The sequence below is a fragment of the Peromyscus maniculatus genome, chromosome 2, assembly GCF_049852395.1.
Source record: "Peromyscus maniculatus bairdii isolate BWxNUB_F1_BW_parent chromosome 2, HU_Pman_BW_mat_3.1, whole genome shotgun sequence".
NCBI lineage: Eukaryota > Metazoa > Chordata > Mammalia > Rodentia > Cricetidae > Peromyscus > Peromyscus maniculatus.
Window position 1 is genome coordinate 145070230 of NC_134853.1, and position 15344 is coordinate 145085573.

The 15344-nt window shown below is 55.0% G+C and overlaps 2 protein-coding genes across 9 annotated transcripts in view; one reads left to right on the forward strand and one right to left on the reverse strand.

Annotated features, from left to right (window-relative positions):
- Positions 1–4716: 4716 nt before the first annotated feature.
- Positions 4717–14260, reverse strand: Ncdn (neurochondrin). 5 transcript variants are annotated; one of them, XM_006991148.4, is made up of 7 exons: positions 14146–14260; positions 12776–12916; positions 10724–11692; positions 9182–9423; positions 8040–8264; positions 7492–7634; positions 4717–6225 (listed from the first exon to the last, which is right to left on the reverse strand). In XM_006991148.4, the coding sequence occupies exons 2-7, from the start codon at positions 12896–12898 to the stop codon at positions 5789–5791; spliced, it is 2139 nt and encodes a 712-aa protein (XP_006991210.1). In that variant the 5' UTR covers positions 12899–12916; positions 14146–14260; the 3' UTR covers positions 4717–5788. The 5 variants fall into 5 exon arrangements, with proteins under 5 accessions (XP_006991210.1, XP_076421194.1, XP_006991209.1 ...); XM_076565079.1 differs by having other exon boundaries at positions 13477–14250; XM_006991147.4 differs by having other exon boundaries at positions 13793–14240.
- Positions 14261–14380: 120 nt separating this feature from the next.
- Kiaa0319l (KIAA0319 like) overlaps positions 14381–15344 on the forward strand; it is a 104902-nt gene continuing 103938 nt past the window's right edge. The window contains exon 1 of one of the 4 annotated variants that reach the window (XM_016009420.3): positions 14381–14483. The gene's annotated coding sequence lies outside the window, so the exon portion shown is untranslated. The other 3 variants (XM_016009419.3, XM_042271881.2, XM_006991149.4) reach the window with 3 other exon arrangements.

A 15344-nucleotide genomic window follows, 5' to 3' on the forward strand; every position in this document is an offset into this window, starting at 1 on the left:
CCACAACTTGAGAACTTATTAAAGGGTCGCAGCATTTGGAAGGTTGAGAACCACGGGTCCTAGGACATCTTCAGCTATCCAAGTATCCAAGTTGAAGCTGAGCTCACATCCCTTCCACCATCCCAACCCTCACCTGCTTGTCCTCCTGGATTCTGTAGCACCATAAAAAATATCACATACTTCAATTTTAAAATTTTAAAATTGTTTGTTTTGTTTTGTTTTTCCTTACGAGACGGGGTGTCACTGTGTAGCTCAGGCTAGCCTAGAACTCATGAATTTTCTGCCTTGGCTTCACAAGTGCTGGGATTACAGGCATGAAACACCACATCAAAGCCTGAGTGTTTCTACTTCTAATCTGTAAATGCCTACCATCATCACCAGTGAATTTGAGGACTCGTTTGAAATGTCAGTTTTGGGACTCTACTTCAGATCCACTGAATCAACAACTCTGCAGTAGACTCTAGCAATTTGTTTTAATAATCCCTAAAGTGGCTGGGAGGTGGTGGCAGCACATGCCTTTAATCCTAGCACTCAGGAGGCAGAGGCAGGCAGATTTCTGTGAGTCTAAGACCAGCCTGGTCTACAGGGTGAGTTCCAGGACAGTCAGGACTACACAGAGAGACCCTGTCTCAAACAAACAAACAAACAAAACCCCTAAAGTGACCTGGGTTGCACTGTGTAGACCTTGGCAACAAACTTCTAACAGTAGCCTGAGTTCCTCACTCTTTGTTTTGTTTTGTTTTTTGTTTTTCGAGACAGAGTTTCACTATGTAATTTTGGTGCCTGTCCTGGATCTCACTCTGTAGACCAGGCTGGCCTCGAACTCACAGAGAGCCGCCTGCCTCTGCCTCCTGAGTGCTGAGATCAAAGGCGTGCGCCGCCGCCGCCGCCGCCGCCGCCGCCGCCGCCGCCGCCGCCACCACCACCACCACCACCTGGCGTGTTCCTCACTCTTGTGATTCACTTCCAACTCGGTTCAGCCACTTGATGCCTGGACCATGGCCTTTCCCTTCTGAAAATGCTTCTGGGATCCATGGCCATGTCCCACTCCAGGAACTAAACTCACTAGCTGGTATTCCAGTACTTGCGATGACTTTTCCTTTCCTGCTCTGTGAGTCACTTCACAAGAAGTCTAAAGGAGGGGCTGGAGAGATGGCTCAGAGGCTAAGAGCACTGGCTGCTTTTCCAGAGGAGCCATGTTCAATTCCCAGTACCCACAGGGCAGGAACAACACATCTGTAGCTCCAATTCAGGTGATCTGACTCCCTCTTCTGGCCTCCATAGGCACTGCACCCATATACGCAGATACATGCTGACAGAACACTTCCTTCCCATCCCTTCACCCCCCCAAAACAATAAAGGAGTCTTTAAAAAAAAAAAAGAAGTGAAAAGTGTATCTAGTGTTTTTCTTGGTGTGTGTCAGGAGGCCAGTAAATACCTATTAAATAAATAAGTGAATGGATAGTTACAGTTTCCCTGGTCTATTAAGGGACCCTTTGGAAGGGCTTTTACTGGAACATGACCCAGGGTAGCTACATATAGGAGCTCATCTGACAATGACTGGTTTTGCTTATTTCTTCTGGGGAGAGGCATGCTCTCTCCCATGTGCTTCCGATTCTTCGGAGATCAGTAGAGCTGTGCAACACCAGGGTTTCTGAGTGGGTTCCTTCTGCTTCCGGGACAAGGGTTCTTCACATTGTAAAGCATGCAAGTGAGAATCTCTTATAGCCTGTTCTTTGAGATACAGGTGCTCTGATGGAGGCTTGGGGGTGTGTACAGAGGTACATATTCAAATTCCCCTGGGGAAACGGGGGAGGGGGAGGGGGGGACACAACAGGCACAGATACATCTATAAGACACAAACACAGGATACTAATTGGCACATAGTATGTATGTTCAAATATACATGGACTCTCATTTGACATACATGGCTCACCTTTCTCCTTTCTGTCTGCCTTCCTCCCTCCCCCTGCCCCTCTGAGACAGGGTTTCACTGTGTATCCCTGGCTGTCCTGGAACTTACTTTGTAGACCAGGCTGGCCTCGAACTCACAGAGATCTGCCTGTCTCTGCTTCCTGAATGTTGGGATTAAGGCATGTGCCACCACTGCCTGGCTTCTCCCTTTTTTTAAAAAAAGAAAACTTTTTGGCCTCCGTTGTTGACAGAGCCACATTCCTCCTTCTAACGGGTCAGTCTGGGAATGTTCCCTGGGAAGGGAAATCCAGCACAAGATACTGAGGCTCCATCTGGTGGTTGGAGCTTACCACTGCAGCTCAACACTCGGGAACCTCTCAGCTGGAGCACCAGGATCAAGCCCTGTTTTGCAAGTTTCAGCCCTAACCCCCGGGGGCCCAGAGCCCTCTCACCACGCCTCACAAAGGACAGAACTCAGTCTGCCTTGTGTTCTCAAGCTGTGCTGGATTTGGTATCCAGGAGAGGAACTCGGCAAGGACCATGGGCAGTAATCACCTGCTTTATAGCCCTTCCCTTCTCATTTCCCCAATCTGTCACCCCCACAATTCTAAAGAACCTCTATATTGACAGCTCTCACGTCTGTTACCCCCTCAGACTTCTTTCCACGCTCTGGGCTAGGGGAGGGAACTACTCCGTGGATGTTCCCTGAGCAACGCAAACCATTTACCAAACAGTTTCTTCACAAGCCTGTTGCTCTCCTAATGTTTTCCATGACAGAGTGGTCCCACAGTTAACACAATGGTCATATTTAAGAACCTCTGGCTTCCTGTTCTTTCTTCTTCTTCACTCACGATTAATTTCTAAATCTTATTTCCTAACTCCCACCTATACCATCCTCACTGGCTTAGCTCAGATTTATTACCTCCTGTCCAAGTCCCCCCTGCCTCAGTGGTCCATCTTTGTTCTCTTCCCCACCCACTCTTCCCGCACTTGCCATATACCCCAAGTTGGCTCCCAAATCTCCTTCCTGCTCCAGCCTCCAGAGTGCTGGGGTTGTAGACATGCTTCACACCCAGCCAGCTCCAGCAGTTCCTTTTCCAGCCATCTTTCTAAAATACAAACCAGACTCCATTGAATCTGCTCCAAAACCTGTCCCTTCAGCATGATTTCATATTTAAAATGCTGCGTATCACCTGGCAGTGGTGGCGCACGCCTTTAATCCCAGCACTCAGGAGGCAGAGGCAGGAGGATCTCTGAGTTTGAGACCAGCCTGGTCTACAGTGCCAGTGTTTAGTTTTCCGGACTTGCTCCAGCAAGGCTGGGGAGCCCGAGATTCCAGGCACACTTTGTTTTGACCTCCACAGACGTGATTGTGAATACCTTTGTGTTACATTATCCTTCTTCTGGAGAGTAACCCACTTGTGTGCAGGTTACTTTGTCTTCTATTTACCTGAGAATCCAGTTTTCTTTTCTTTTCTTTTCTTTTTTTTTTTTTTGAGCTGAGGACCAAATCCAGGACCTTGAGTTTGCTAGGCAAGCACTCTGCCACTGAGCTAAATCCCCAACCCGAGAATCCAGTTTTCAAATGAGTATTTGTGCTTTGTGTAGCCAACCACAGGTAAGCAACAGGATGTACTCAGTGCACAGGTGTAGGCTTGAGAGGCTAGATGGGGCCTGCACACAGGACAGACCCACACAGGACAGACAGACCCACACAGGACAGATCCACACAGGGCAGACAGACCCACACAGGACAGACAGACCCACACAGGACAGACAGAACCACACAGGACAGACAGACCCACACAGGACAGATAGAACCACACAGGACAGACGGACCCACACAGGACAGACAGACCCACACAGGACAGACAGACCCACACAAGACAGACCCACACAGGACAGACAGACCCACACAGGACAGACAGACCCACACAAGACAGACCCACACAGGACAGGCCCAGGGCTGCTCTGGCTCCAGCCTGACAGCTTTGGTGGGAATAGCAAAGGGTACCTGGCCTCCCCCCTGCCCTTTCAGGCCCTCCCTCTTCTCAGTTGGCATGGAACACAGGTCAACCGTTGGTAGCCTGAAAGCCACACTTGGCTTCCATGTTTTGTTAGGCCAATAGTGACTTCATTGAAAATAAAAGTTTCCAAAGTTTGAGTTGGATTCCAAATAAAAATTAGGATTTCTGATTTCTTTAGAAGCTGGAACATGGCCTGTGAGATGGCTCAGTGGGTAGAGGTACTTGCTACATAAGCTTGGTGACTCCAGGTCTATCTCCAAAGTTGTCCTTTGACCTCCATGAGTGCTATGGCACATGCACCCCACCTTAACCACACACCCTAAATAATTTTTTTTTTTGGTTTTTCGAGACAGGGTTTCTCTGTGTAGCTTTGTGCTTTCCTGGAACTGGCTTTGTAGACCAGGCTGGCCTCGAACTCACAGAGATCCACCTGCCTCTGCCTCACGAGTGCTGGGATTAAAGGCGTGCACCCCCACGGCCCGGCTTAACTATTTTTTTTTAAACTGGAGGACTTGGCAATGTCCCTGGAACTAGGCTGCTGCAGAGACAGTTCTTCTGAGTGCCCACCAGGCCCAGCCCTGTCAACAGCTGGATTGATGAACCTGTTGTACTAGGGCAGGGTGTATCTAAGACTTCCCTGCAGGTGAAACCAGAGCTATGGTGCTTCTCTTCCCAGCTCCTGGCCGAGATGAATAAGGACACCGGCTAAGTATTTAGAAGGACACACGCTGAGCGGAGTCTGAAAGGCAGAGCAGGTGCAGACCACAAAGGCAGCTTCTCATCACCAATGAACATTTATTGAGTGTCCACATGTGCACAGCTTTGAACTTGGCGATCACAGAACGCGCTGGGGGGAGGGGGGAAGCAGGGGGTCAGGTGTGTGCGGGTCTCCAAGGGTTCAGAAAGGTGGTTCCTGCTGGAGCCGCCAGGCGCGTCTCCCTGCAGAGAGGAGTCTTAGCGGGGACTGGGGCAGAGGAGCTGAAGCCAGGCACCACGGTGGCGGTGGAGTGCAATCACTGGGAAAACATGCGGATTCTAGGGCGGTGCAACCTCCTGTTCCCGGCTCCAGCCAGGCCAGACGGCACCAGGGGCACAGGGATCTGGGGCTCAGGTGTCCAAGCAGGTATAGGGACAAGCAAAATAAATAACCCCAACCCCATCTTCTCTCCGCTGCAACACGACACAAAAGCTCAAGAGACCTGGGACCAAGGGGTCTTGGGTCCTCTCAAGGAAGGGCAGGTGGAAGGAGGTTCCCCACCCCCCACTGCCTGCTCCAAATTGCCCTGGAAGGATAGGGGCAACTCGGACCCTGGGTCACTAAAGTTGAAAGGAAGAACTGCGATGTCAATGGCCTGAGCCTGCTCTCTGTCCAAGAGGACCAAAGGCAAGAACCAAATGGCCGATTTAAAGGGCGCGAACCTTGGGGAGCCAGAAGGGGCACCACAGCCTTGGGGAGGCCACGCCCTGGCCGGCAGGGCACACAGGCTGAGGCAGTCAGCGCCTGCCAGCCCGCTCCTACCCTGGAACCTCCCTCCTGTCAGGGAGCCAGACACTGGGTATAATGACACTTAGTTGCCCTCTTTCTGGGGGCTGCTCCAACCTTCCCCGGCCTGGCGGGGCCAACCTCTGTTCCAAGCCAATCCCTGCCCCAAGGGGGCTGGGGGCAGGATGCAGTTCCTTATACTTGAGAGGTGGGCATCATGCCCTAGCCCTCAGAAAAGCCAGGAAAGCTGGGGTGTTTGTAGGGGGAGTCTGAAGAAGGGGTCCAGTTTGGGGGCTTCAGGGAAGATGCCTCCTCCCTCCTTCCCTCGCTGCCCGCCCCTGGGTCTATCCCTACTGGATGCCCCTCAGGGCTCTGACAGGCACTGCTCCAAGGCAGCCATGCGGTAATGGCTGGCTGTTTCTTCACCTGCTTGCAGCCTCATGGCCTCCCGGCACAGCCGGTTGGCCCGCGCCAATTCCACCAGCACACCCTGGTAGGCAGCCACCATCTCGGGCTTGACAGAGTTGGGGCTCACACTACCTAGCAGTTGTAGCAATTCCTGTGGCCAGCGGGAACGCAGGGCGGCAGGGGCCAGCCAGGGCAGCAGCGGCACACAACCCGTGAAGGCCTGCATGCCCAGGAACCAGAGCTCTTGCAAGTCAGCCCAGATGCCCTCATAGTCTGGGGACAGAGCCAACACCGCCTGGTCAGAGCCAGGAGTGGCCCGTGCCACGTGGGACTGTGACAGAAAGAGGATGGCTGCTGCGAAGAAACCTCGGGAGGCTGGGGTTCCCTGGAGAGCTGAAAGAATGCAGAAGGGAGCGGCATGAACCAGACAGGCCCAACGCTGGACCAGTGCCTCCCACTCCCTCCCAGGTGGACATGCTCAGAGAACAGAAGCATCACCTGGATTCAGATGGCCTAGGTTCAAAGCCTACCTTGGATACTTACAGTGTGACATTGGGTGTTTTAACTTTTCTGGGCCTCAGTCTCTTCATTTTAAGATGGGGCCAGTTCATGCCAATCTTAGCAATTTGTTATGGGAATTAAATAATCTAGGTACACTGCATCATCAAGACCTCTAAATGCACAAGGGGTGGGAGTAAGCATCATGTCAGAGGTAAGAAAGAACCTTCCTCGGGGTTTCCACAGCAGAGACCCAAGCAAGGGGTGGCCCAGCGCCCTTCACCAGGCTGAGAAGGAACTAATTTGACTTCTAGCCAGAAGAGGGTGCCAAAGGGGATGGTGAGCAGAGACCCAGCTCTGGCCCACCTGCCTGCCTTTCAGGGGTGTAGGAGCCCCTCTTCAGATCTTCAGGAAGCTGTTCAACTAATGTGGTAGCGTGGGTGAGCCAGCATTGGATCCATAGCATGGTGACTCTCCTTGGGGGCTAAATGCAAGGGGTTCCTAGTTTAGAGATATGCTCCCCTTCCTCGGTAGGGTACCCTGCTGGGATCCCCACACAGAAAACAGGCAGCTGAGGGTATGGGCACATTACACCCTGTTCCCAGGCATCTGCTCTGTTCCTCCAACCTGACAGATGGGGCACAGGGAACAGGCGGGGACAGAGGGACCCAAGCAGACACCCACGGTCAAAGTGGGAGACACTGAGGGCTGTCAGGGGCTGGAGGGGACGCCCTTCCCCCTGCACACAGCCCGAGGGAGGCAGGGCAGGGAGAGGCTGTGCAGGGGGCAGCGGCGATGCGCGTCACTGAGTGCGGTGGGATGCTAAGTGGTAAAAATCCCAACGCGGCCAACTGGGTCCTGTGACTCAGGGCCCGGGTGGGGGCAGCTCCACCTTGAAAACGCGGGATTCAGAGTTCCCAGGCTGCCAGGGATTCCAGGTACCTATGCTTGTGCCTCTGAACAGGTCTGTGCCGAACACCCACCAGACTTTGCCTTAAAAGTCTTTAAAAGGAAGAGACTGGGGAGGGGTGGGGGTGGAGAATGGAGCGATACTGTAGAAACTGCTTCTCAATGAGAAAATTCTGCTAAACCACGTTCTGAAATGAGGGCTCAGGTTCTGAACACGGCAAGTCCACTCGTGCGTTCTGTCCCCAGGCTTACCTGGAGAGGTGCTGAGGAGCCGGGCCATCAGGAGGCCCAAGGTGGCCACGTTGGCAGCCAGAAGCAGCCTCCCTTGCTGCTGCACTAGCGAGGGCAGTGACGTCATCAGGGTGTTCATGAGCGATGTGAAGCAGGCATCGCGCCTAGGGAGAGAAGGAGCGGAGGGAGGGGCAGGCAGAGTCAGGAGACTCCGTCGAGACTCTGGAAAACCTGGCACCTGAGGTTTCCAGCTTCACTGGGCCAGGGCTGGCCAGGACTTCATGCAGCAGGTGAAGTGTTAACTTTGGACTTTCAATCCTGCCATCTGGGTTAGTCAGCCGCCTACTAGCTGAGCTGAGGGACGGCTGGAGCAGACAGACATGCCTGGGCTCCCTGGGGTTCTGAACAGAAATCCTCGAGTGGTACCGGCTTTGTCTATGCTGAAACCCGCTTACACTAACACGAAGAGAAGCCCACAGACAGAGGGAAACTAAGCAGAAGGTTGACAGGGGTGACGGGCGGTCCCCCCAACTTCCCTGGCTCTCCCCAGCCTCTCCCAAGCCCCTCACTTGATCAGGCCTGGAGCAGTGACCACCAGGTTGAGGAAGATGTGGCAGCATGTCTGCAGGCCGATCTCCACGCTGTCGGGCAGCACTGAGGTATCATGCCCGGGGGATGTGAGCTCCCACTGCTGCAGGAAGTACTTGCAGAGAAGTGACGGGGCCCCTTCCTTGATCAGGATCTCCCGGGGCCCGTCTTCCACGGTCAGGTGGCACCAGCCGGGCAGGAGGAGCCTGAGCATGTGGAGACAGAGGAAGTGAGACTGGAAGAGATGAGAGCATCCTGACTGCCTATGCGCTTCTCAACCTCTGAGGCTCATTTCCATCATTTTCCCCTTTATAATTTTTGAGGCAGGGTCTTATTCTGCGGCATAGGCTGATCTCAGACTCATAGCAATCCTGCCCCAGCCTCCCGAGTGCTGATATTAAAGGTGAGAGCCACCAAGCTTGGCCATTTTTACTTTTTCAAGGTAGGTGAGATTTCTGTCAGATTTGCTATGTGGACCAAATGAAATTGTTCTAGAGAGGTATACAGCAAAACATCTGACTTTGTAGCAGATGCTCAGAAAACCTAGGTTCTGTTTTCAATAAAAATCTGAGGAGCAGCTGGGAATGGTGGTGCATATCTCAGGAGGCAGAGGTAGGGGAGTCTCTGTGAGGCTACAGTCAGCCTGGTCTACAGAGTGAGTTCCAGGCCAGCCAGAGCTACATAATGAGACCCTGCTTTAAAAAGAGAAAAAAAGAAAAGAAAAAGAACAAAAAGAAAGGAAGGAAGGAGGAACTCTGGGATTGGCAAGGGACACTTGATAGTTCAGGAGTTCTGTGGGAAGACGCCCCAAACAGAACTAAGAAATAATCCTAAGGGAATGTTCATGACCTGTCAGGGAGCCCAGTTTATGGGAAACAGGGTGTCCCTGGGTGACCCCTGTCTTTTTTTTTATTATTTTTTTCCTCTTTTTGGGGCAGGGTCTTGCTATGTCTACATAGCCTTGGAAGACTGATACTTTCTACGTAGTCCAACTGGGCCTTGAACTCTCAGATATTCCCCGTCTCAGCCTCTTAAGTGCTAGGATTACAGGCATGTGCCACCGCACCTGGAAACCCTTTTCTTTGGAATGGTCTGACTGGACAACACGTAACTACAAACTCACCGGAGAGCATCCCCTGGCCAGGAGGGCCCTGGAGTAGTCGGGGAGATGGCCAAGTTAGCCACCTGCTGCGAAATGTCATTGGCCTCCTCAGCCTCCTCATAGAGAGTCTTGGCATAGCGGACGAGGAAGGGCAGCAGTTGGCACACCTCCTTACGAAGGGATGAGGTCTCCTCAGCCAGCCAGGCACCCAGGATCCGCACCGAGGCAAACACAAAAGGCTCTTTCTGCTTCTCTGGCCCCACCTGTGGTCACAAGACCCCACCGAAATGACGCAAACCAGAAACCCTCCCCTGTCTGTCCAGCCTGCCAATAACACAACTGGAGGGGAACCCTGGCCTGAATGCCCCATCCAAGACGGCACTGCGGGCCGGCGGGCCGGCTCAGTGGGTAAAGGCACTTTACAACCTCAGTGTGAATCTCACGGTGAAAGGAGAGAGCTGACTTGTCTTCCAGCCTCCACATGTGTGCTGTGGCACGAACACACTGCCCCTCCACCCTGCCTAAGAAATACATAAACGTAACTTTAAAAAAGAGAGCCTGTCAGTGGTAGCGCATGCCTTTAATCCCAGCACTTGGAAGGCATGGGTCTCTGTGAGTCTGAGGTCAGCCTGGTCTATACAGAGCTAGTTCTAGGATGGCCAGGGCTACACAGAAAAACCAAAACCAACCAACCAAACAAACAAAACAAAAACAAACCCCCTCCCCCCAAGGCACCAAGTCTACTTCTACCTGAAATCCAGAACATGGGAGGGACCTCAGTGTGGACAACAGAATTAAGCGGGTCTCAGACAACACGCCTGATGCCGAGACTCAGGGCACACACCCCTAACTCTCTTCTCTAAGGTAGCCAGGGGACCAGGGGAACCTCAGGGGTCCTCAGCTAAACAACATTCCTTTAGAGAGGCTCTGAATTGAGGGGGAGAGGAGACCTGTCATTAAGTAGTCAGGAGTCACCTCCATGTGGGTTAAATCAGAAAGGGAGACCAGAGCTTAGCGTAAGGCTGGTGGGTCCAGAGGCCGAAGCAGGCCACTAAAGAGACCAGTCACGCCTGAATCGTAACGGAGCAGAAAAGGTGGCCTCTCAAATACAGAGAGTGGATGGGATGATTCGGGAAACAGATTTAGCCGAAACTTTACAGAGGCAGGAACCAGGCCACTCCCTGCCCCCTGCCACTTCTCTGGCATTCTACAAGTTTACATGAAAGACACATAAATATGTAGGCATGTTTACATGTAAGACAGTGGTGTAGAGTGAGCAGAATAGACTGCTTCGATTTTGTGTGTGATGTGTAGAGTGTGTGTACTGGGGAGTGTATGTGAGTGGGAGGTTACTGTGTTGTGTGTGTGTGTGCTGTGATCGGAGTGCACATATGGTGTGTGGTATGGTGCTTGTGTGGAGGCCCACGGCAGGGAGGGAGCGGGAAGGAGGCTCGGCCACACACTACTCCTAGAGTGCTTGCTGCGGTATCAGCCAGCATGCAGGGAAGGTATGCCATCTCTGCATTACACTCCCAGCTCCTCGGAGGGCCAGCGGGTCCTTACCTGCAGCAGGTAGTGAATGACAGCTCCAATGGCCTCTTTCATAATGCTCACAAGCTGCACCTTCTGTGGCTCCTTCAGCAGGGACTGCTCACAGCGGGTACACTCCTGGATCCCCAATTCCATGAGGGCATAGCAGGCGGTTACAACATCTTCTTTCACCTCTGTGCCCGTCTCCTCCAGAGCCAGACGCACCTCCACGCATGCCAGATTCACCAGAAGGGCCAGAAACTTGCTCCCAGAGCTGCCCACCGGGATCCAGTCGGAGCCGCAGGCATGAGCCAGGCGGGCTGCCAGCTTGAGTGCAGGGTTGCGCTGCCAGGAGCTCAACTTGCTCCCTAGGATGCGTGCCAGCCCGGCCTGCAGATCCCGGTGGCATTCAGGGGGCACAGTTGTTGGGGGCAGGAAAAGGGGCAGCAGCTGGCAGAGCTCAAACTTGCTGGCATCCTCAGCTCTTTGGAAATCCTCACTGAGGCCTCGAAGCACAGCCAGCAGGTCGGGCTCCGCCTCCTTCCAGCACTGTGTCTCTGCAGCAGCCAGCAGCCCCACCAGGAGGGCCAGGGCCTGGTCGAAGCCATAGCCGTGCCCCAGGTATGCCTGGCACAGGGCAGACACCGTGCCACCAGCAATGAGGTGCCGGGGCCCTCGGGGTGTACCTGCAACAGCTGTCAGGCACTGGTAGGTGTCATCAATCATGGAGCGGCGGGCAGCATCATCAGGGTCCCCCCGGGCCGTGAGGAATGTGCTAAGGATGGGGATCTTGTTCAGGACCTGGGGATGGCTGGCTAGCTCAGGGTCACTGCAGAAACAGGCCAGGAGGGCCACGCCCAAGGCCCGGAGAACATGGTCAGGGCAGCCATCAGGTGCCTCCTTAGAAGTCAGGAGTCGATTGGGAAAGGTGAAGCCAACGGCATCAAAGATCCGCCGTCGAGTTTTGGCATCAATGTCACCTGCTTTGACTGCCTTGGTCACCTACGGTGGGTGGGAGGTAACGCACTATCAGCAGGAGGAAAGGACACACACAGCAAAGACTCTCCCTTCCCTGTTCCCTGGGCATTGAGGGCTAGCGGCAATGGGTTATGCAATGGGATCCATTCTAGGGTCACTTCATCCAGCTCCTCCTTTCTCCTTGGAGACAGACAGGTATGACCTCTGGGATCCCTGTCATCTATGACTATCTCCTGGAAAGGAGGTCCAGTGCCCATTAACCAGTCGTTTGGGCAAATGGTCACCCAGTGTCTAATTCATTAATCCATACGCCCACACCTGCGATGCAAGGGGCGTTAGAACCCAATGTTTAAAATCCTCCACGGATTCAGGGTCCTTCCCTAACTACTTGTCTCCAGAGAAGTCTCTGATCCATTTCCGCCACCTTCTCACGGGAAATGGCTCCTGTGTCTCGCTGCTCCGCGTGTCAAAACATTTCCCCTTACATTTCACCTAAACACCTCCTCTGCTGCAGTGTGAGCCCTTGACTCCAGAGCCTTCTCCCTGTTGCCATGGCAAACAAGCAACTGCTGCACTCCCTCCTCCTTTCACCCCCCACACACCAACTCACCCCCCCCCCCAGCACTGCAGCTCCTGCTCTGCCGTCCCCAGCTCGGGGTCCTCTACCAGACTAAGACCCAAACCGCTCCTTTACTTTTAACAGACCTGTGGCCACTCTGGCCATCTTCTAGAACCTGTCACTAGTTACTTCTAATCCTGCTACTCTCTCAGGTCCAAGAAAAGCCACCCCAGCCCTCAAGTACTCTGCACTAGTTACAACCTGCTGCTGTTACTCTATGAGTCAGCTCCCATCTGCTCTGGGACGCCCCAGAAAGCAAATCCAGGCAGCCTCCTCCATGGACACAGTGCCACAGCCTTATCACCTCCACTCCCCCCCCACTCCCCATTCCCAAGGGAGAAGAGTACAAAGGTAGAGAGATCTTGGGCCTTTTTGGTGCCTCCAGGTTGCTAACACCACTCAGATATCCCTGGGGACTTGCTGACCCCATTCTTGGGGGGCCCTCGTGTCCAGCCCTCCCACCTTCCAATTATCAGCCAGGTCCTTACCAGCAGCAGGGCTGCAAACTGCTCGCTGTCACTCTTGGCCTCACGGAGGGCTCCCAGGTAGCGCTCCAGGGTGGGGTTCCGGCTCTCGGCCTGGTTCAGAGCTGGCTCGCAATCCGAGGCCATGATGCCCGCCTTGCCCAACTGTGAACACAAGAGGGACTGAGCATCCCTCTGCAGAGGAGGGGCGGGGGCGGGGGTGGAAGTGGAGGATGTAGGGAGGGATTAGCACAGAGGGAGGGGAGGGTGGATTTGGAAGGGTGGCTTCCTCATGACTGACCTCCCTTGGGGGAGCCCCTTTAAGAGGCTGGACCTGCAAATTCTTTAGGATGAAGGGACCCCGGTCCAAGGTCACCTCCAGAAAAGTGGGGAAATGAGGATCATGCACGCTGCTGCTCAGTTGGACAGCTCGCCTCACCAGTCTAGAAGTGGGAAGGAGCTGGCCCCACTGTACGGCAGCCCCTGGCGCCGATACCGGGTTTTATCTCTCTCCAGGAGGCACGTGGGGAGTGGGTGGTGAGGACAGACAGGGAGGACAGACACGGGTGAAGTTCGATTATCCGGACTCACGCTGACAAGGAAGAAAAGGACATTCTAGGGTTCCTTTCCCCTCCCCTCATCAGAGAAAGTAGTTTGGCTTCAGCAGAAGTCAGAAGGCAAGCTCTCCTCCAGAGAAGGCTTTTCAGACTCCCCTGAGGACCCACCTCTCCAGCCAGGGCTCAGAGTCGCCCCCGCAGCCTCCTTGCCTTCGCTCTTTTCCCTCCCTCGGGCAGAGGCTGCATAAGGCTGCAGAAGCAGGAGCTGCAGCTGCAGTAGCAGCGGCAGCAGCATTAACCCCTTGTGCTCCCTGTACTCTCCCTGCTCATCCTGCTACCAGCCTGTGGGTGCCGGCACTGGCTGGAGAAGGAAGGAGGGGGTCAGGTAGCTCTCAGGATAACAGACTCCAAAAGCCGGATAATCGAAGCGGGGCTGCTGTGATGGAGAGATGAGAAGGGGAGAAGGGATCCTGGCGGTCACCACCTGTCCCGCCGCAGCCAGGTCACAACACGACATTGATGAAGTCGAACGACAGGGCAGCGATGAGATCACACTTCACGATGGCGCGGTGATGTCACGGAGAGATCACAGCGAAATCACGACATGAAGGGGGGGAACAGCCCCCAAATATGATAGGGCAAATTTTTAAAGAATAGATAGATAAATACTGAAAAGGGGCTGTGACAAAAATGGAGTCTCGACAGGGCACGATGATGTCGCGATATGGCGCGATGGAGTCGCGATAGGGTCCCCGGGGAGTCTCGGCATCGATCAGCGCCGGCTCGGAGAGGCTCCGGCTGAGATGCAGGGGAGGGCTTGAAGGGGGCTGAGCTCACCAGGCTGCGGCCCCGAGCGGCGAAGTCTTTCTACGGGCGCGATGCTCCGGGAGCCTGGGGCCGCTGCTCACGCCGCGTTGCCCACTCTTGGCTCCAGGCTGCTACAGCTCCACCCCCACCCCCGCATCTCTCTCGACCAATCCGCGCTGTCCTCACTCCGCCCTCTGGCCAATGGCGCGGCAGGGCGCTAAGCAGTAGGGGGGTGCCTCCGGTGCGGCCATCTTGCTTGTGGGCATTGCCCGAGTCTGGGGCCTCGGGTGCTCGTGCAAAGGAGGCGAGGTGCAGGCCGCCCCGCGAGGGCTCGAGGCGAGAGGCTGAGGGCCCGGACGTCCTCGCTTGTGCGTAGTTCTCTCCTCAGCACTGCCCCTCCTCCCACCCCGGGCTCGCGGCTGGAATTGCGCTTCCGGAGAGGGTGGGGGCGGGCGGGCTGGATCCGCATGAAGAGTGTGTTTCCGGGTTGAGCCCCGGGAGGTGGGAGGAGGCGGCGTTTCCGGCCGCGGTCGCTGTCCAGGGAGGCTGAGGCAAGAGGGAGCTGTCCGGGTGGGGAGCCAGCACTTCCTTCTTTCTCTTTCTCCTCCTCTGCGTGAGGGGAGAGAAGGTTTGGGGCCCCCGAGCCCATGGACCGGGAGGAGGCGGAGGCCGCCGAGAGCCGGCACCCCTCTGTGTGGCCCTGAGCCCCGGTAGGTGGCCGGGGCGGCTGGCTGCCAGGCCGAGGACCATGAGCTCGGGAGGGGCAGAGGCGGGACGGGCGATGATCCTAGGGGTACCCTGGCCCGGTGTTGGGACCCGGAGGTGGCGCTCCTGGCCCGGCCAGGGCAAGTCAGCTGCTTCTGGCCTTGCAGGGTACCAGAGTCCCAAGCTGAACACCCGCTTTGGGGCGCAGGCCTGGTCAGGCAGCTTCCCTCCATTCCCTGGTGGCAGACCAGGCTCCAGGCGCCGCGGTCCCGACACCCTCGACCTCTGCAGCCTCGCCCCCGTTGCAGTCCCTGATGTTTGATTGCCTCCCCATCGAGATGAAAAGGAAAAAAAAAAAAAGTTGATACAGAATAAAGGGGGCGGGGTTGGGCACGTTGGCGAAGCCTGCCTCCTTGAGAATTTTGACAATGATGCCCCTTAGAGGGTCCTGCAGCGGCTGCAGGGAGCACTATGGGAAGTGAAGGAAGTCAAAGTGGGAAATCTCAGGCGGGGTTCCAGGAAGG